General features: G+C 41.8%; 1 protein-coding gene across 1 annotated transcript; it reads right to left on the minus strand.

Moving 5' to 3' along the window:
- Positions 1 to 1638: 1638 nt before the first annotated feature.
- On the minus strand, positions 1639 to 20644 carry synpra (synaptoporin a). The gene is made up of 6 exons (XM_080460646.1): positions 20419 to 20644; positions 20263 to 20328; positions 4632 to 4756; positions 4335 to 4533; positions 3973 to 4164; positions 1639 to 3238 (listed from the first exon to the last, which is right to left on the minus strand). Exons 1-6 carry the CDS (start codon positions 20434 to 20436, stop codon positions 3011 to 3013), a joined length of 828 nt encoding a protein of 275 aa, XP_080316772.1. The 5' UTR covers positions 20437 to 20644; the 3' UTR covers positions 1639 to 3010.
- Between the last annotated feature and the right edge of the window lie 2073 nt (positions 20645 to 22717).

Genomic DNA, 22717 nt, shown 5'->3' on the forward strand with positions numbered 1-22717 from the left:
CTCTTGATTGATTTACTCAACGGAACTTGGTAAGATGAAATGTTCAACTCCAGTAACCACAACAGAAAACATTTGGGATACATCGAATCAAAACAAAACAATCTTATTTCATATGAGTTATATAATCTTGTGCTTTACAGCAATATGCTTCCCTTAAATGCTTTAAGCGTAACTAAGTTGTGAGGTTTTACAACAGTATTATGGACTTTGACTGAACTTTAGTAGTTTATCAGTGCTGTTTTTGTAAGCTTCAAAATGCCACAAGTTCAATGTTACAAACTTTGTAGTGTAACATTTATTTATACACAAACTCCAGTGTTGATTGCGTTCAGTATTATGAGCCACTTTGGCTGCAGAGACTGGCACCCCCGTAACACTTGAATGTCAAAACCTTGTCAGCGGTTCACCCCTCAAAAAGAGGTAATTTAAAAGAGGACTACTAACCATGGGCTCTTTTATTTGCATGTGGTACCTCCGTCCAGGAATAAAATATGGCTGACTAAAGTTACATGTAAACAGTGGAAACATTGAAGCAACAAAACTTGTTCTTTCACGTCAGAAGGCCTAATGTCTAAACACTTTCCAGAATATTCAAATACAAAGACGAGGCTCTCACAAGACTGCCATTTTAAATTACACCCATGATGCAGAATAGTGGGATGTCTCGTGAAGATCTTGTGATTGGAGAAGTTAGTGTGACCAACTGTATGGATGATGGTAATGATGATCAGTTTCAGGAGATATGGTTATACGTCAAATCTAAAACACACAATTGGTCATATTTTTTCTTTACCTATTTTACAAGATTAACTGAGAGTTCATCTGTAAGTTCATTTGGTAATTTCTAACAATGATAAGTTTGTTAAAGTGTTGTTGTACATTGAAATAAGGGTAGCAAAACAACTTATAACAACACTTAATGAGTGTCCTATGAAGGGTTGCGTATTTACATAAGGATGATGAAGCAAATTTAATAAAATGTTTGACAAAGAGCAGTGAATTTACAAAACCAGAATTATTTTCATAATAGGCAGGTCAGCCTGGCGACTTGGCAGACGAGGAGCATTTTTTTACTAACCTTTCACCTTGATTTAGTGATTCCAGTTATTGGGTCCAAGTATTCTTCACATGTGTATGTGCACACCAGATCCACAGCAGCCACAAGATGGCCTCACCACACCAGTAGTTCTGTTACTACTACCACTGATACCAATACGCATAGATTTGACATAAATATTAGCTTTGCTTTGAGACTTTACCAAGCCTACATTTTAATTGCGGGTTTTTATCTTTAGACTATATTACATGTGATAGTAATTGAACAAAATGAAAAAAAATTGAGTCTTCATTTGATTTTTGGACATTTTCACAATTAGTTCAGTAGAAATATTGAGGTTTTGCTGCCTCGTTAATAACTAATAGAGTACTCCGCAATTGATTACTTTTTTTTACAGTGAAAGAATAGCTCTTATGGGTGCACCAGTGGAACCAGATTACACTCTAGAATCTGGACAATTCTGGAATAATTTTGCACATCGAAGGTTTTGGTAATTGCCAGAAAAAGAGCATTTTGGACATCAAGGGTCAAATGTCACAAGTGAACCACACAGAAAGAAAAAAAAAATCCTAATTCATAGGGATGAGCAATTTATGGACAAATTTGTACATCTTTATTAGCCTTAATTCCTTTCAAAAATCCACACTGAATGTACACTTCTTTTCATGACTAATATACACACATGGATGTTCAATCTACTTTGTAACACTGATGCAAGCCACATGCCATAGAAGATCAAAAACAGGATTGCACAAGTTAGGTCAATGTAAACAAACAGCAATCAAGCATTATCCATAGATTATGACTATACAGTATGTGAATGCACAGATCGGTGATTTGACAAAGAAGAAAGCTCAGTGTTAATTACAGGCATGCCCACTATTTTTCTCTTCTTTATCTTCACTGTGGTACTGGTAAGCTTTTTTGCTGGGCTTTAAAAGTTCATATGGAAACTGTGAACATGCTGTGAAGAGGCGTAACATGTCAGGATATTTTGATGACAGAGACAACAGTCGCGGTAATCTGTAGCGGGACAGGGCCCTTGTAAACAGTAAAGGAGACAATCTCCCTCTTTGCATCACAAAAGTAAAATGGCACTGGGATGGTGTTTGTGAAGCAGGAATGAAAAGCATAGAGACAAACTGCATGGTTGTATAAACATTGTGTGGCGTAAGTTTCAGAATGCAGTTATTGCTGTTGGTTTTTGCTTTCTAACATTTTTCAAACCCGATATCAGGAATACATTTTACTGTAATTGTAGCAAATATAACACATCACTAAAATATACAGGATCAAAATTTGTATTATAAATGCCTGTCATCAAAATATATTTCCTGTTTGATTAAAAAGATGATGTACATTTACAGTACTAACCTGATAAACCTTCAATAATGAATCAGGGCTGTGTGTAATACTGTGTTGTAAACTTTCAGTGATTGACTACGTGTTTTGTGCCCCCCCCCCCCCCTCCCCTCACAGTTTCACAGAGAGCATAACAGCACAGAGTACATATAACATCATGCAATTCAAAAAATTCAAAACCTGAAGATATTCAAAAATGTACTGTAGAGCACGTTTCCTTCCACGACAGTGTGAACCAGTTTGAAAGAGACATCCAGTGAATACAGTGTATGTCAGTTACGTAGCACAGAGAAAGAAACTCACTAACTAATCTGCCTCAAACTACAAGAAACACAACATTCAGTAAACAACACCTCTGAAGGAGAAAGCGTCAAAGACTTTTTTTTTTTTTTTAGAAGAATTTTGTACAATTCCCAACGTTTACTTCTATATACAATGGGTGCACATTGAAACTCTTTTTTTTTTTTTTAAATGACCACCCATTTTGTTATTTTTTGCAGACAAATTGATGACAAACTCTTCTCAGCTCGTCTCAGCTGATTGCCCTGGTTAAAGACGCAGATTTGCCGCTCACTGAATAAAAAGGCACGACTACATCTGATTGGAGTAGGAGGTGGGCCCTCCCACCTGGCTGTACTCGGACGGCTGGCCCTGGGTGCTGTAGCTCCCTGACTGGTCGAAGCTTCCCTGGTTGAAGGTGCCGGCCTGCTTCTCGGATGCTCCGCCTGACAATCGGGAAGCACCTTTGTGCCAGCCCGTCTCCTTGAAGACAAACCAGATGTTTCCAGCCCACAGCACAAAGTTGAGATACCCAAATGCCTAAGAAGAAAAGGAGTACAAGTAGCACAAGGTCAATTTTTATTAGACTTCAAAAAGGAAATTTAAAAAAAAGAAACAACAGTCTCGATGTCATTCAGTTGATGTCAATGTGCTGTAGATATGGCTTGTGAAGACGGTACTTTAAACAGTTAACTCAAGTCTGTGCAGTTTTGTGTCAAGCATCGAGTCTATCCTCCATCCAATAGGAAAATATCAGACTGAATAATGAACACATCAGAAAGAAAAGACAATCTAAAAAAAAACCTTTCAAACTAATGGATTGAAAAATACTGGATGCTTCAGTGAATTATCACCTTATGCTCAAAAATGTTCAAATTGTTTAATCACTTCAACACACAACTTTTGTTGAAACATACATTTTTTTTGGTGTTCAGCAATAACGTACCATTTATTTACTGTGATACGGATTTGCAATTCTTTTCATTTCTCTTTGTTTTGTACTTTTTATTTTCCTCAAACAAAAATAGCTCGAAGTGAAAGTCAAGTTGTTTTCAAAGCTTTTTGAAGTTTCACAGGCTTTCAGTCTTTATTGTTTACTGGAATTTCTTTCAGGCACTGCTGCAACTGGTTTAATATAGCGGAATTCAAGCATATGTGTTATTTAATTCTCTACAAACTTAACTGTGACTTAAAAAAAAAAAAAAAAGCTCAGTCAGCTCAGTGGTTAATTATTCAAAAAGTGTTTGAAGCCTTTCTTTCGAATGGCTACATACCACCGAGGTGTTGACCCCAGACCACCGCGGCCCGTGCACAGAGCTGCACTTGTTGCTTTGCATTTTGCAGGCGGGGATGAGGAGCTGCACCTCATCTGGATCAGTGGCCAGTTTGACATCAGACAAAGCCTTGGCCCATGCAGAGGAGCCGACCAGCCACATGAAGGAGAACACAACCGTCACTATAAAGTCCTAGAAGACAGTGGAGACGATTGGAAACCATCAAGTTATGAATGACACTGTGAAATTAGTTAGTTTGCATGCCGGGATTCAGACGTCAGAAGAATGGATGCTTGGAAAATACCGTTCAACTAAATTACTACATGCTAAAAGTGAAACAGTAGTAAGTCCACTGTACTCACAATGAGCGGCGCCCGGCTGATTTCACGATACTTGTTCAGAAAGAAAACGTAGACAACGGTGGCCGTGAGAGAATACAGGAAGGCAAAGACAGCAATGGTAACAAAGAACTCGGCAGAGGACGAATAGTCTCCAATGAGGAACACCCGCTCCCTCCTTGTGGCCTCACATGCGGGGGCTTCAAATGACACCTGGTGCAACCTTGAGCACGTACAAAGACACAGGTCAAGCACAAACACATGTATTAGTGTACGATCGCCTGAAGAACTGTCAAACAGACACAGATGGAGCCCACTCACCTGAAGGGATAAGCAAAGTCAATGCCAATGCTGAGGTTGCTGCTGGCCTTCTCCATGCAGTCCACACTAACCCGCAGCTGCCCGGTGTATCCACCACAGGTTGCAAAAGCAAATATGGCAAAGAGCTGCAGAATGACAAAGGAAAACCCTTAAACATCAGACGCTGGCTTTGAAAACAACCCGTTTTCTAATGGAAACCACAATATGCACCATGATGTGTCTCAGGGGCTTTGCGGGAGAGCAAAGCCATCAGCTTTAATGAAATACATGAGCTTAAGAGCTGATGTGCCTCTTAGATTGGGAATTTCCTGACTTGCAGTCGAGCCATTCAATCAGTAGACAGGAGAAGATGGAACCATCAATACTGCAAGTCAGGTGGAAGTGTGTCACTACAATAGTTTTTACGGGCAGAATAATCTACAAAGAAGACACACTAATATGTCAGGCGATCGAGGCAACACAGAGAGGAGAGCTTCACATTCCTTGGCGCCAACATCCCCATCTCAGCTGAACTGCAAATATCTACCATGAGGTGAAGAAGGCTCAGCTTCCTCAATAAGTTAAAGCATCCTTGCTTCCCTCATCCTCTGCTGTGTTGGATCTGCAGATCTGGTGAAGGTGGCAGAGCACATCGTAGGCAGACCCGTCCTTCCATTCAAAGATATTTAAATTGATATACTACAAAAGAAAGGCAGATGTACCTTAAAGGAGCCCATCCACACAATTGACATGAATTAATCTCCCAGCCTTATGGAAGGAGACGCAGGCTTTTAAATTCTCAACAAATTAACCCAGAAATAGCTTCTATCCAGAATTATTTTTAATTAGGTATCTTCAGCTTTAAAATCTTTTATAACTTGTTAGAAAAAGTAATACATTCTATTCTAATATATGTTCTTCGGAAGCCCAGTTGAGATATTTGCATATAAATTAGGTTTCAAAATGAATACTATTTTTTGATCTGGCATCCTGATGAACATGGGCTTTAATGCTGCCCTGGGTGGTATGATGTGACATTTGTGACAGAATAAACTGCACAGACAACCCTGAGATATCTTTGCTCTTTGAAGTTCTGACTGGCTTAAATCACCACATCCTCTGGTCTGATGAGAATATTTTTGCCTTCAGTGTTTGACGCGATAACAGAAATATCATAATCCCAAAATAACATTTTAAATCCAACACATTTTGAGGTCTTTAAGAAACATTTAGCATGATATATTGTATAGCAGCACCTCAGATATTTGCTGTTTTTACTTTGTAACCTCCATTCTGACTTCTTGTCCAGCTGAAATTTAACTTTACAGAATCAAGATTCTGAATTTTTTCACATCTGAACCTGAAGCTGTTATTGTACAGACAGGAATCTTTCCATCATCTTTAGTTATGAAGAGACAGAGGTGTCCTTTGACCTGAGGTCCTACATTCAATGTCTTTCACCTCTGTTCTCCTCCATCATCATAAAGACAATTCTTCAAACTAACTGCCTGCTGGTGCTGAAAATGAATGTGAATGAATACTTGTGACATTTGAACAAAAACGGTGTTAAAAAAGAAGAAAACCTTTGTTCGACTTGTGATTGCCGTCCTCACAAAATAGCTGCCATTAAGTAAATACTTCATTAGTGGAGCCATAATAATATGAGGACATCCAGATCCATTAGTTTTACAGTATCAGTTTTCATATCTGAATGAAGGATTTGTAATCCTCTCAATCTCAAATGGGCCCACGAAGCGGGGTGCAAGTTTTCTTGACTCCACTCTTGGCTCCATCCTGTGACAGGACCGGAGGAGTGCAGCCCGGGCCCATTTCCAAATCCTTCCGCACCTCCTGATGTGGACCTGAAGTGAAGGCACTGCCAACTCAGTCTCTTGCGATGGGAACATGGGGGGTTGATACCCCAGGGAGCACTGAAAAGGAGATCGACCAGAGGAAGAGTTGACGAGAGAGTTATGCACATACTCGACCCAGGTCAGCTGGTTGCTCCAAGCGGTGGGGATCCCTGACATAACGCATCTGAGGAAGGTCTCAAATTCTTGGTTCAGACACCCCATTTGGCCATTGGACTGAGGCACGGAAACCAGAGGACAGGCTCACCTTGGCCCCTAGGGCTTTGCAGAAGCCTCTCCACGCCTCTGAGGTGAACTGAGGACAGCGATCTGAAACTATGTCTGCCGGGATGCCATGCAAGCAGAACACCTCAGACACCAACAGTTCCGCTGTCTCCTTGGCTGTAGGAAGCTTGGGGAGAGCCACAAAGTGTGCAGACTTCAAAAACCGGTCCACAATGGTCAGGATAGTGGTCTTACCATTGGATGGTGGGAGACCGGTGATGAAGTCCACAATGCGACCAGGGCCATTAGGCACAGGCAGGGGTTGGCGCAGACCAGAGCAGGGCTGATTGGAGGTCTTGTTCCAGGCACAAGTGGTGCAGGATTCAACAAACCTCCGGGTGTCCTTGTCCATGGTGGGCTACCGAAACTTCTGCCAGAGGACTCCAAGGGTGCGGGTGACACCAAGATGGCAGAAGATGAGTGAGGAGTGGGCCCACTGCAGGACCTGAGACCGGACAGAATGAGGCACAAACAGGACCATTACCAGGGTTGGGTTGCTGGAGGAGAGCCTGCTGGACCAGAGCGTGGCCACCGTGCAGGTCCTGGGCAGGGTCCATAACTCGATCGCAAACTCTGCCACACTGCAGGATCCCTGGCACAGCAAGGTGAGCCGATCACTGGCCTCCCTCCCTCTGACTGGATGATCGAACATTTTCTACATCTCATCTATAAACGCCTGGCAGGAGTGGCACAACGGGGACTGGCTCTCCCACTCAGTGGTTCCTCAGGCTTTGGCGGACCCGGACAGAAGTCCAATGAGGTAGGCTATGCGGGCTCGATCAGTAGAGTAGGAATGAGGCTGTAGTTCGAATATCAGACCCACTTGGGTCAGGAAAGCCTGGCAGAATCCCAAGTACCTCTCGGGAGCAGGAGCAGATGGTTCACGGGGGTGGCTGCTGACCTGAGGGTTCTGGTCCATGACTGGTGCAGCTGGACCCTGGGCTGTGCTGTTCAGCTGGGCAGATAGTGCAGCCACTTAGGAGGTCAGCCGTGTAACCTGGTCCAACACGGCTCTGTTGCTCTCAACCAAGTTCTGCAGAAGTGCATCATGCTGCTTTAATTTAGGGTTCTGCTGGGCTAACGCATGCATAATAGCTGGGCTGGCTTTTGTACTGAGGTACTGAGGTTCAGGTGCGGAAAACAAACCAGGAAGCTGAGGTAGAGTTCAAGGGTGTTTATTATAAAACTGAGTAAATCCAGAAGTGGGTTGAGCACAAGCAAGCAGGAAGATCTTCTTAGCAGAGCAGGTCCACAACAGGCGAGTGATTTATGTAGCAGACCTGGTACAGAGAAGAACTGGAGCAGAGTCGGGTCGAGGTGGGGGGTCTGGGACTGAGCTGGTGCCGGTGGGCAGGTGGTCGAGGTGGTGCCGGAGACATGGCGCAGTAGATTAGCTGGCTGCCGAGCAGTGCAGCAAGAAGTCGACAGAGTGTGAAGATGTACAAGGTTCCAGCATCGAGGGAAGTCTGGAGCCCGGTTATATAGCCAAACTCCTAACCAGCCAGACGGTCCTCACCCAGGGACAGCACCTGCACCGAATCTCCCATTAGAGCTCAGTGAACATGGACCCTCGCCACGCCCACCTGAAGATAGAGCAGAGAGACGCAGCAGCAGGGCAACAGCACCTCTATGTGGACATTGCTGTGCAGGGTGTGACCGTGTCAGCAGTTTCACCATTATAACGTTTTGCTTATTGACGTCTCAACAATTTTCTTCTCCCTGAAGCCTGTTTTTAGCCATATCAGCACATTGACTACAATAGCTGCAGAGAGCGTGTGGGCTGTGCCGAAAAAGGCCAATCAGGGACAGAGAGTTGGAGCAGAGCAATGCTACTTGAGGAAAAATTCGCTTCTAGATTCCTGTTCTTTCTTAAACACCTGTGGGCTTACCATTCCTTGTTTGTATTGCATATATATTATTAGCAATTAACTCAATTAACAAATACGACATGAATGAAGACACATTGAAATATAACGACACATTTTTATGGCTACGATAACTGATGATGCATCGCATTTTGGCATGGGGAACAGGCAAAATTGATGCTAGATTTGATGTGATGCTGTTCTTATGCTCTGTTCTCTCTGTATGAAAGGAATGAGCAGATGGATAGACGAACAGTCAGACAAGTCTCGCATGGACCAGAGTTGAAAGAGCATACATCACAATTAATGTTTAAATAAATATGAAGGGACTCTCTAACTTTGATTCAAGGCATTACACACTGTCAAGAAGGTCTTCTAAGAAAAACAAAAGACCCAACTAGTTGTTTGTGAAAATATGAAAACAGCAATAGGGTTGGGCTTTGGGAACGGGTCAACAAAAAAGGGGACTCACCTCTTACCAGACTAAATAGAATTAATTACATGACCTGAACTGTCCTGGTATTGCTGTCCATACTCAAATATATAACCCAAACACCCATAACTCATTCATTCCATGTGTCAAGCCTGCACCCACTGATAGGGAACGTGAACTGGGATTAGTCGGTCGTGAGACAGGTTATTTTTACCCTACTTATGATGTGTTATTGCAATTGTAATGTGGGTGGGAAAAAGTGTAAAAAGTCACAAGTAAAATCGAACAGATGGTAATGGTATGTTTCTTTTTCCTGTTTTGATTGTTCTGATTGAATGAAAGGAGACAATCCTTGGGATGAAAGCCAAAGTCATAATCTGTCCGATAAAGAGTATCCCTGTTAAAATCAGGTTGCATTAAAATACAGCAAACATGATCAGGTTCATATAGTCTGCCCTTAACTCTCTCTCTCTCCATCTCTCTCTCTCTCTCTCTCTCTCTCTCTCTCTCTCTCTCTCTCTCTCTCTCTCTCTCTCTCTCTCTCTCTCTCAGCCCAGTTATCCATATGAAGCCCCCATAGCCCAGAGAGTTCTCACAGCCATAATAACCATAATCAGACCTGACGCCTGGATAGCATGAACCTCCCTACTCCCATATTACATGCAGCTGGACATGCAGCTGGACATGCAGCTTGCCAGCAGCGGGGGTAATATTTATTTCTCTCCCAGTGTGAGAGAGCCTTTACCTCTGGAGGGCACTATCAGATCACTGAGCTGGACTATATACCCCCATCTTGGAAATATGCATTAGCAAGTTGTTGAAGTGCAAAAACATAGATTGTGTGCATGTCACACACTCAATGGTATGTAAAGTTATATCAGAGAAGCTCCTATCATTGACACCAGAAATTCATCTTATGCCCCCAGAAAACTAACAAAACCATATAACAATCATAATTATTATTATTATTAACCAAAACCCTAAAATAATGGCACAGGCGAGTTTGAAACCCAAAATGATTCTTAAGGATAATTTCCAAAACTCTAAAACCGAACTCAGTACAAAGGGGTCACAAATACAATCTCCATCAAACCCCCAGAAATGTAAATAAACAACAGCAGGAAATTAAAAAGATCGATACATGTAAAACAACGGTGATGACAGCAGGTTGTCATCCTGTTGGATTGGCCCACACAAGCAGCAATCAGCCTCCAACGGCAGCTACCAGGTTACTGCTTATGCTTCTTTGGATCACTTGACTCTGGAATCTCTGGACACCAGAAATGTTTTGACCCCCGGGCATTAAGCCATCACCATTGGCGTCTTGTCAAATTCACTCAAATCCTTCTGAATGCTTATTCCTGCTTTGAAAAATTTACTTTGAGAACTATCAAAGATCATAAAGTTATGTCCGTTCAGTGTATTTGTCAGCTTGTACCAGTGATTCTCATGAGAGCCTGGTTGCTGCTGTAACAGAAGCATATCCCACAAAGCTCAGGCATGCTTGGTTGGCCAGACCTGTCTGAAAAGGGGCTACGTTTCGTTTGGGTTCCATCAGCCCACATCAAAGCCAAATGTAAGAAAAACGAAAATGCCTAATTTTCATTATATTCTTGCAGCTTCAGGCTTCACGCTGAATTCTCCCTTGCCTGACTGCGATGTTGCACATCTAGAAGCTCTTCACACTGAAACATTATTACCCCCTCCAATGATCTGCTTTGGCGTCTGTCTATGTGACATACCCCACCAACATGTCTAGAACAAAAAACAAATTTAGCCAATTTGCATATAACCTACAGAAGAACTGACACTGTACATGAAAACCACAGCATGCGGTGGTCTGAAGGGAAGAAACAAATGGCACTGAACAATGAGAGAATGAAAACTCCATCCTAATCATCACAAGCACTCCCAGATAAACATCTCTTTCTCTATCTTGCTTTGTGTATCTCTATACTTTCTCCTGCAGCTGTCTAAACTGCCTGTGATTTTCGGCTCGGGTTGAGCCCCTCTCATTTCTGGCTGGGGCTTTTTAACAGGAGAGCGTGGCATTGTGGAAGGAGGGTGGATGCTAAGCTCTGCGCCCCCGTGTGTTTATCTGCCTCTCCCAGCTGGGCTCCTCAGGGAACAAGAGAGAGAGAGAGAGAGAGAGAGAGAGAGAGAGAGATGAGGGGAGAGGAGGGGGGGGAGGAAAAAGCGACTGAGAGAAGAGGGAAAAGCCACAGCACAGGAATGAAGCCCGTCTGAAGTGCAAACAAAGCTCTGAAACATCTCCCTGTTTGCCTTTTTCTCCAATGACCTACATGGCTGTGAAAAGCGCAGCACTTATGTGACGATCACACATTGATTTCCAAACCAGTGGACTTCAATCAAAGATGAATAAAGTGACTTGCGATATTAGGTACTGACAGAAATGAATGGACGCGAAGAGATCTGGAGGCTCAGATGAATGCAACAGAGGTGGCGACAGATGGGAAGGTTAGGATCGGCAAATGAGCGCTGAGATACATTCGTTGATGAGATGCACTTGACATTTTCAAAAACCTGATCGCTGACGCTTCACACTCACGTACAAACAACGTCCACCTGCTCTATTCAAGTAAATGGGAATCATAGCGATGTCAAGTGGCTGCCTCAGGAGAAGGAAAATGTCTCAGATGTTCAAACCTCTCCCTGCCTCACTGGAAATGTGTGCGAATCTAGGACATTCTTTATGAATCTAGAGATGAAGGAAAAGATGAAACAGTGAGGGGGACAGAGATTCGGCGAAGGAGGCATATTTCATTCAAACTGCTTATCCCTAACTGTAATTTAGAGTCAGGCTGCTTGACACACTACACAAATAGATCATACAGAAAGGGTGGATTGAAAAGAAAACAAATGTGGGGAAATAAAATGAGGGGGATGATCAGAAATGTCAAATACATCGATCAGAATGTGTTTTTTAATGCTTGTAGGTTAATAAAATACATCCTATTATTCATATGTCCTTGTTTGTGTGTGCATGATTGCACGTGTGGCCCTGATTTAGTGCAAAGCAGCGCACGTGTATCGAAGTGTGTAAGGGCCACAATGTGAGCAAAGCAATGTGTATGTATGTGAACGTGGAGCAAAAATATCTCACTCCCTCCACTCAGGCAGAAGCATTAACCAGAGTCCTCACACACGCACACACACACACACACACACACACACACACACACACACACACACACACACGCTACGCAAACATGAGCAATTTTACAGCAAGTAGTTAAGTACAAAACAAAATGACAAACAGGGATCAGAAATGGAGGCACAGTGAGGCGAGCAAACAGAAGCACATTTCAACTGAACCTTGTTGATTGATATTATTCAAACTGAAGTATGAGGGTACGGGCTATTTTTCATTTATATACTCGATGCAGCAAAACGTTTTTTTTTTTTTTTTTTTAAATGTTATTATTTGTTGTTGTCTTGTCCAATCTGTCCTACCAAACATTGGTGTGTGGTGACCTGGAGGTTGGAGAAGTGGGCTTTGTGTTTGTAGGTTTGCAGGTTTGAATCCTCCTGACAACACGTCACAACCGTCGCTCCCTGTGCAAGACCCTTGACTCCCAGCGCTCAGCCCAGTGCTCAGCCCAGTGCTCAGCCCAGTGCTCAGCCCAGTGCTCAGCCCAGTGCTCAGCCCAGTGCTCAGCCCAGTGCTCAGCCCAGTGCAGAATTTTTTTTTTTTTAAATATATATATATATATATATATATATATAAAATATGCTTAAGCTGAACTGATTCCTTTTTTATTTCACATTCTTGCAAAAACCTGAAGGTGAAAGAAATATAGCAAGCAGGTAACAGAAACGCACCACATCCCCAACACCCTTAATTTTTTAGAAAACCCCGTGTCACATAAACTAAGCTCAAACGAACCGTGAATTAGGTGAACCACCCCCGAAGACCAAATGACAAAAGCATCAATATAGGCTTTACTATCCTCTATCACATCTTTAATTTCACAACTGAGCACCAAATCCTCAAGGCTTTCATGCCTCTACACACAGATGTGGATACACTTCAGTGATACTGATCTCAGCTGCCTACGTTAGTCGGAAAATCCCACTTTTTTTCACAGAAATAGGCTGAGTTACACAAAGAGTCAAAGAATACAAGCCTTCAGCAGAAAGCCGTCTGATCATTGCTTCAGTACCAGCACGGCAGAACAAAATCAGCAGCTCATTTAGTGGTGGCTAATCCACCCCAGCACAGGGAGCGCTTTGTGCCAAGCACAGCCCAGATTCATCTTTCCCCTCTATCTCTCCGTTCGTACCCAGCGGTAAGCTTGACTGACCACGAGACACATTTCCATTTATTCTTGTAACTGTGTCCCTTCTTGGAACTCTCCGTGGCCTGATGGAGTTTCCTTTGTTACTTTGCCAGGTGACCTAGCTGGAACCATGTGCCTTGTTTCCTGCAATGACTCTCCATATGAAGCTGGACACGGGCCTCCAGTGTCAAGGTGTCACCAAACCCACTGTGTTTGTGGTCATTTGTGTTTTGTGGGGGAGATTTTTACAGGACAGGGAAAAAGATGTTCGGATGGAGAACATTGTATAAATTCATGTCACTGCCTTTACTCTCACATCTTCAATGAACTTAGTCAATTTTCAGGGACCAGGGTGTAGAATTCTAATTACATCTATAAAATGCTTATTTATGCTGTGGATATGATTTAATTGCTTTTCTGTATAAATAACAAAAAATTATTTAAATCTTGTAATATGTTCTTGTGATTGTGCAACTTATGTTTCTAGAAATGATGGACATTATCTATGACTATATCTCCAATTAACGGTGTCTTTTTGCTGTGCGGTACCCTGATTCCGACTTACAAAAGATCATTTGTCCAGTGGTCTCAAAACGTGTCACAACATCTTACTGTCTGGATGGTTTCCCCATGTCAATACGATTTTTATGAGTTCGCACAGTGCTTAGCATTGTGACAGATGCTTTCCTTTTAACAAAACATTTGAAAGAATCTAGGAAGATTGAGAAGTAAGATGTCATATCACCATATTAGTAGCTTGTGACTTATGTACAGCTTTAGAAAGCAGCACCGGTCAAATGCAGATGATCAAGCATCTCACAGCCTTCAACAGTGAATATTGTGCTTCAAATATACGCTTTTGGAAACCATTTCATCCAGGAAATGTTAGACAATTCCTAAAACTATGAGGTCTTTTTGATGGCATTAAAGACAGTGAAATGTTGTCTCTCAAAGTCTTTGATGCCGTGAAATTGCATTCATGATGACGCCTGGATTTGTTGACAATATTGGGAAAAACATTTGAAATTTTGCACACTTGTAAGCAAGTTCAGACATTTCAGATTTTGGGATTTGTGTTGCCAGTATTAGTATTAGCTGTTCTATTTCCCTGATGTCTCTACAAAGAAAGACAGGTTAACGATTTCTCATCCGAGTCACAGATAACAGAGGGTTGAGAGGAAGGCAGAGCTCCAGCTCTGGCCTGATTGGTTAAGAATGGCCATGTCACATCCAGGACATCATGAGCTATCATAACCCGCAACCCTTTCCATACTTACTTAACATTTTAAAAGCCTTCCAGTCATGAAGTGATATTATCACTTTTAGAAACGTCACTGATACACTGCGATACGGAGCGGCTGTGGCTTATTTGATAGGGTGGGTTGTCTTCCAGGCCCAAAACTGTGGGTTTGATTTCCATCTCACCTAGTTTATATTTTATAGTGTCCCTGAGGAAGACACTGAACCACAAATTGCTTCCGATGGACTCGCATGGCAGCTGTTGCCATTGTTGTATCTGTGTGCCTGATTGACTGAGAGTCAGTGGAAAGTGTTTTACTATTTAAAAATCGAAAAGTGTTTTTGGTTAAAGCCTATCAATGAATAGGTTCGGCCAAACACAGCAGTGCAGTGTTAAGTTCTGCCGCCTCACAGTAACAAGATTCCCAAACTAAACTTGCAGGACATGGATGGATGGATGGATGGATGGATGGATGGATGGATGGATGGATGGATGGATGGATGGATGGATGGATGGATGGATGGATGGATGGATGGATGGATGGATGGATGGATGGATGGATGGATAAGGCAATATGTTCACTTTCAGTTTAAAGTTAAACTGTGTCTGCATTAAACTTCAGTGTAAGATCAAAAGTATATAGTTCCACTGTGACTGTTAATCAGCCTGCATAATAATTTCAGTTAAAATTGTCTAACATAGCTCCGGGCTCCCATCCAGAGTCTGGATCATATACTTCTGGGTAGATTTGGCTCTATATTTTCCAGCTGGATTACTGGCGTATATTTCCAAACTGGTGCAGATGTGGGAGTAATACCAGACAAGTATTCTGCGCATTGGCCGGAAACAGGTTGGAGAATTAAACATAAAGTATATTGAGTCAGAGAAACACAAACGGTTGGCCAACGCAGGAGCTTGAAAAAAAAAAAAAATCCTGTCAACATTGTGAATTAAAAATCACAGTCGAAAGTAAGAAGCTGTTTATTTTGTGTTCAGTACCAAGATCTTTTCTGATGAATAACTGAGATGACAAATAACGTCTTCAGCCAGCTAATCAGCTTACTGAATTGTACCAACCAGGAGTCAGAGCTGAGGCAGTGTGACTGAATCAGTTCTCAGATTGGTACTCAGCAGTTCTCACTGACATGCAGTGACATCCTCGCAGTGAGCAGCAGTGCAGCAAGGTCAATGTGCAAAAAAACTCACAATAAACAGTCATTTAATCTTGTGATTCACGCCACACAGTTTTAGTTTGTGGATCCTATTTTCACACGCATGATTACAATCATTGTGTGGTACAGCGGGAGTTTATTTAAAAAAAAAAAAAAAAAAAAAAACTGCCAATGGTTAAGAAACATCGCTCACAAATAAACAATAACAAAGTTGTTATAAAAATGTTGTGACAATAAATATTAAGTTAAAAAGTTGTAGAGACCGACGGTGCAGCAACAACACAGAATCTGACAAAAAGCCACAACACTGACAGGAAAATAGACGTGAGGCTGATGTGTCTAATGTTGTCATAAGACTTTCAGTATGTGGCACGTCTTCCTCATATGAAGCTTCAGTACATTAGTGCATGTTGCTACTAAAGTGCATTTAAAGAAAGTTTAGTGTCTTGAATCTTCAAATATGCAGTGGTTGTTCCATTAACAGACTCCAGCATCACCACTAAAACTAAAAGAAAAGAAAAAACATGGGATAGCAGCAGGCAGAACTTCTGCTACACGAATAGACTTCTTTTATTCTTCAAATTAAATTCTTAGTAGGTTGCCCATTGAACAATTAGAAGCAATTAAATGAAAAACACAAACATTTTGTTCTGACCATCCTGGGGCAAACTGAGCCGGTGTACAGTTTCATACTAAAGTGGACATCATAGTATAGTGGATCAGCCGTGGGTTTTAGATCAGATAGGGGTCTTTAGTCATGAACTAGACTCCTGATGGGACTCTGGCTCAGGCTGATGAGTCTCTGTGACTCACCAGCCGGAGTTTTGCAACAGTACAGGAGGCCAATGAGTTGATACAGTACTGGTAAAACTCCTGTATGGGAGATGGTACAATGGCCTGGTGACGCTTTAGTGCACAACAAAAAGCATGTTTATCATTTGCATCATGTGCTCAAGCAACTGTACAATTTTGCTCTCTTTTCCCATATTTCCATCCTTCTCAAACACACACACAAACACACACACACACACACACACACACACACACACACACACACACACACACACACACACACACACACACACACACACTGAAGACACAAACAGTGAAGAGTTTGGGCACATCTCAAAGGACAGTTTCTGCATGAGTTGGTCCATGGTGGAGAGGAGGGACCTTACAGCTGTTTGCAGTGGAATATGCCAGCCACTGACAGTGTGCCAAACAGGCCAAGAGCCTGCATGCAGTAGAGGCACACACACACACACACACACACACACACACACACACACGCACGCACGCACACCATCCTCCAGTATTTCCTGCAGACATCACTGATTAAGGATGCGGCTTCTCGTGATGCAAATGTAGCGTTGACGGACGATGGAGGAAACCCACTAGTTTTCTACAACATCTTAACTAAGCTTACGATAGCCTTTAAACAACTCTGTTTGTCTTCATAACCAATCAGCCGTGGAGTCAAGGGCTCATCATTAGCAAAATAAATGTCAATTGCTGCCTCAACAATAGCTTTCGGGGCCCGTGGACACGTAAACAAACAAAGCTGACACACATTTAGGGTTATACTGCAAGAAGGAACTGACTGCTGGGATTTTAAACACAAAAAGTACTGTGACTTGGATTGTTTTTCATGGTTTGAAAAAAATTCTCCTGAAAACAGCAAACTGGAAATCCTTCTTCGTAGTGAATCATACTGAGGAGATTAATGGATACATTTACAACCTGTGATTTACAATGTAAGAAAATATGTTTGTTACCTATGATTGCATATGTTTTTAATGTGTTTGAAAAAGGAAGTGCAAATTGGCTCAAGCTTTTGCAAAGACATTGTTTGTATTGTACTGAAAGGTATTTCGTCATCTGGCTCACCACAACTTGTAATTGCAGACTATGCGTCAATATATTTTTTGTATTGTAACCACTAGTCGTTTTCATTTTTTCTGTTCTGATGCATTTCTTTTCCTCCAGCTTTAACTTTGAGACTGATCACAGTCTACATTTTGCTGTTTTTTTCCTTTTCTTTTTTTCTTTTGTTCTTTTGTTTTTGCTGTACTGCTCCCTCATGCTCAATAACCAATATGTCAAAGTACGCATTAACTGGTGGCTTGAATGATTGTAGACTGATGAAATGGTACAACTTATGATATAACATTTAATTCATAAACAGAAGCTTCAGTAGCGTGTAGAAGAATCACACACAGGCAAAGTGCCCTGACACCTCCCACTCACCAGCCTGGTCACACTCGAGACAGAAACAGGCTTTCCAATAGTATAGCAATGATTGCCAAGGAGCACTGCTTGAACAAATATGTAATCTACCAAACTGAAATTTCTTTATTTTTTGTGTGATCATGTTTTATGGACTTTCTATATTTTCATGTACATACTTCATGATAATTTATGTCTTTGCAGTTGCTGCTGTAAATATCATGCATTTCCAAAAATATTCACCATTAAAAAAATGGAAATTGTGTTTGGTCAGACAAAAACACAACATGCACTATCACCAACAGCCTGGTGCTTTTACTGGCAGCCATCATTTATTTATGTTCTTCGTGGGTTTAAAGCGCTGCAGAGGTCTTACTCAGTTAAATGCCTCCCATCAGTGTGAGCAGATTTTATTCATAAATTCATTTTTTTTAAACTATTTTTATTTACAAGGTAAGACTGTTTTAGCTGACTTCAATGCATATTTTTCTGTATCTTTTAATTCTGAGACAGAAGTAACGTATTAACTTCATCAATACTGGAGATATTGTGTGGTGAGGGAAAATCCTAATGTGTGTAACTATTAGAGGAGTTCTTGTACATATCTGAATGTCCTCAGCCTGGAGTAAAACTGACCTGGAGTCAAACCCTAATGTAAAATCCAAATGAAGACGGATAGTACAGTGACATCATGTAAACTCCAGGTAGGGACAGAAAAGTATATTGACGATGATGCGTGGAGTGGAGAACCTTTTCCTCTGTGATATTTTAAAGAAATAGCCTCGCTACAAGTGCACCACTGCTGGTGATGTGGAATAAATCTGAGTTGCTGGGTCATAATTTGAATTGTTTTGAGGCCACTGGCCAGAAGAGACAAAGAGAAAGTTTCCATCTGCTAAGGTGAGAGTGGGAGTGTAGAAAAGAGAATGTCGCTTTTATAATGATGGTGAAAAGGTGTATGTGTGTGTGTGTGTGTGTGTGTGTGTGTGTGTGTGTGTGTGTGTGTGTGTGTGTGTGTGTGTGCCATCCTGATCATGTATGAACACATACAACCAGCTGTATCACTGTTACAAGTTTGCATGTGCACACACACACACACACACATACACACACACACACACACACACACACACACACACACACACACACACACACACACACACACACACACACACACACACACACACACACACACACACACACACACACACACACACACCATCTGCAACAAGCAGTCAGTGGCAGGCAGCTACAGCAGAGTGTTATCTTCATCATACAGATGGTGCTTTGGATCATCTGCTCATTCTCTGGCTCAGTCCCACAAATATCACAGTCAATATTCACAAAGCCAAAAAGGACACAATTCACTCACCTCACAGATAGACATCTCTGTCGTCTCAGTCAAAATATATTGTGAGTCTCAGCTCGCTTCATTCAGTGTGAAACAAATTAGTTTATGGGGTAAAATCAGCTATGAGTGGAACCTCCACAAATATGATGCTATTTGCAAAATTGGGAAATACAAGCTCATAAACACACACACACATGCACGCACACACACACACCACACACACACACACACACACACACACACACACACACACACACACACACACACACACACACACACACACACACACATGCACACACAGCATCTTAGCAGAAGCTGAATACCCTCATGGCTACAGTAATTTTCTCTAAACTCACATCAAAGAAATGCAGTTCTCTTTTTGGGCTCCAGGCTCCTTTGCACTGTACAATAAACACAAGAGTCTACAACCAGCACACAGAGAGACAGAGGGAGTAAAGCTTTGAGCCAGTCAGACTAGGACACCCCGTTCTTATTGTGGATTCCTGTGATATCATTTCACTTTGGGTTAAATTGGGGCAGTTTTTGTGGAGTGGCGCAAGACGCACATGGATTGGCACAGCGCATCCAAATTACGCACAAGTGAAAAGGGACATCGCGGTTTTCCTTTGCACGTCGTTCTCACGGAACTATAAATCCTTGGATAAACTTAAGCCGTTCAGTCACGGTGAGGAGAACCATAGCTGATATATTTGCAGGTAAAGGTGTGAAGTGACATAATATTCATATATCAAAAATAATAAAGAAGGGGGCGAGATGAAGTTTCATCTTTACCAGCGAGAATCTGATCAATGCTCTATTGTTTACTGGGAGGGAAAACGCAGGCTTTGATATCGCCACACAGCGGACACCCTAAATTACATAACCCGTGGTGCATTTCATGATCAAGTTAATAACAAGTTCAAACTCACCCACTCCAAAACACGGATAAATCCCAGGGGTAATTTCAGCACTTGAAATGTCCCTCCAGACGCAAGCTGCAAGAAGACGGAGAAGGAAAACATCTTATTTCTGCCACCAATTAACGGCAACATAGTCAAAACTGTTTTAGTCGATGTTTCTCTCACCTGGTTAGCGGTGTCCATTTCAGCTGCGGGTTACTTTGTTTTGTTTTTTTTATTCCTCGTTTGTTTGGATGTAAACAACCTGAAAACCTTCAAACCAGGACCAGATTGAAGAGTGCGCGGCGCGTAAACAGTCAGGCGCTCCGAGCTGTCAGTCCGACTTCGTCCGGAAAAACCCGATCAGTCCTTGTGCTTTTCTCTTTTCTTTTCTTTCTTTTTTTCTTCTCTTGATATACCGTATTTTCCATGGAGATAGCCGTGGATTGGCCTTCGGAAAAAGGAGTGGCGTCTATTTTTTTTTGCCATTGGATGGCACTCATTCGGCTTTTTATCGAGTTTACGCGCTTCATTTCATATTTGGGGGTTCATTCTTGTGTTGCGTTTCAACGCACCGATTACGTTTTGCTTTTCAAACAAGTGCATTATGAATATAATTTTCCAATATATCTAATAAAATCACACGGATAATGGCAACATGTTGAACAACATTTCCAGTCTAATTGGGCTGGAGACTTTTTGAGTGTTTATATCATGAGGATAACAGCACAGAGGAAATGTCACCGTCGAAGCTGTTGACTTTAGGCCAGTCTGACCCAACTCCAAAAAATAATATGTCATAAATGTGTTTTATTTAATGTAATCACCTAATAAGGTCACGTGTGGCTGAATACTATGCTCCGCAAGTCAAATTCATTTTGACAATATCTGATATACAAAAGGTTTGACAGGTTTCAACACAGTATCCAATGCTTTTTACTTTAAAATGTAGTTTGATGTAAATTAGGGCTACTATACCATACATCACGAGGAAGGTGTCACAATGTGTACATTTAATATCTGAAGCTTTGGGAGCAGTCAAAACACACATCTCAGTTTGTCCTGGGAGGACACAAGGTGTGTAGTAAATGGGAAGACAAAACAAAAGACATTTACAAATAAGTTTGAACCACGTGAGATAATTTAAACTATGTAATGTAGAAATATAGAAAATTTAACTGAAACAAAAAAATGTTTTGTTTAGCTGCTGTCACTTTGTCATATTGTGGCTCTATTTGTGTTGTCAGATAAAAACAAGTCAAAAAAAATATATTATAATATAAATATGATTATTGTAGATCATGCTGTTATACTGAGTATCCTAATGGCTTCAGGCTAATTATCTACTGTGACTGAATCACAGCTCTATAAAGATGAACCAACCATAATCAAACCCTAAATCAAATGATTGGAAAATTCAAGTACATGTCCTAAATGTAAAAGAGAGAGAGAGAGAGAGAGAGAGAGAGAGAGAGAGAGAGAGAGAGAGAGAGAGAGAGAGAGAGAGAGCGAGAGAGAGAGAGAGGTTCATGTGTACAGACACATTCTATGATGACTGAGTGACCAGGCCACTTACTGCCAAACTTTGGAGCAATTTCTTAGAAGTCACAGTTTCCTAAAAGCAAATCATATCACTCACACTGCACACACACGACTCACTGTTTGCAATAATCTGCAATATGTGACATCCAGGAACCAAACGGGGCTTCGCTCATGCATGCACTCTTTCACATATGAATGAACTCAAACACACAGTCACATGCGCGAGCGTGCACACACTAACGCATAAACACACACAGGTAACTTTGGGTGACGATTCTTTGGTTGTCTGCATGGCCTTATTTATCCAGATCTAAAAGGATCTGGGGCCGTTTGACATCTAATGAGTTTGCCAAGGCAAAGCGAGGGAAAATGAAAGGAGAAAGCTCGAGTCTCACTGCGGGCAAAATGATAGCGAGAGCTAGGGGGGCTTCCCTGACTCTGCTCCACTGATGACAATTCCTTTAAAGCGAAGTGCAAACTGCTCTGACAGCGTGGCTAATTTTACAACATCTCCCCCATTGCTACTTCCTCCTTCAATTTACCCCCTCCACCCTCACGCACAATCTGCCCGAAGGGCTTTGTCCATGTGATTAGGGAATTCTTGGGTCTGATTGGTTGATATTTGCTCCAGAGGAAATCAAAAGAATCTAAACGAAAGGAACGAGGTCTCTCATATGGTCTCCATCCATTAGTTATGATCTGTTTCCAATAATATGCTGTGGTCTGTCCATCCCCTTTTGTGAGAGTTTGACGTTTGATCTGCGGGGAATATTAGCCTATAATATTATAATATTATAATTGAATGCCTTCGATGCCTTCTGCCTCGTCATAGTCATCGAGCCTCCACCATAATGCACAGAGAACCAATAGAAACAGGCTTTTCACTTTATTGCACAACACACCGTTATCTACAATCTCATCTTGCATCATAAGCAGCAGTGGA

This window comes from Lipophrys pholis (assembly GCF_963383615.2).
Source record: "Lipophrys pholis genome assembly, chromosome: 4".
Classification (NCBI taxonomy): domain Eukaryota; kingdom Metazoa; phylum Chordata; class Actinopteri; order Blenniiformes; family Blenniidae; genus Lipophrys; species Lipophrys pholis.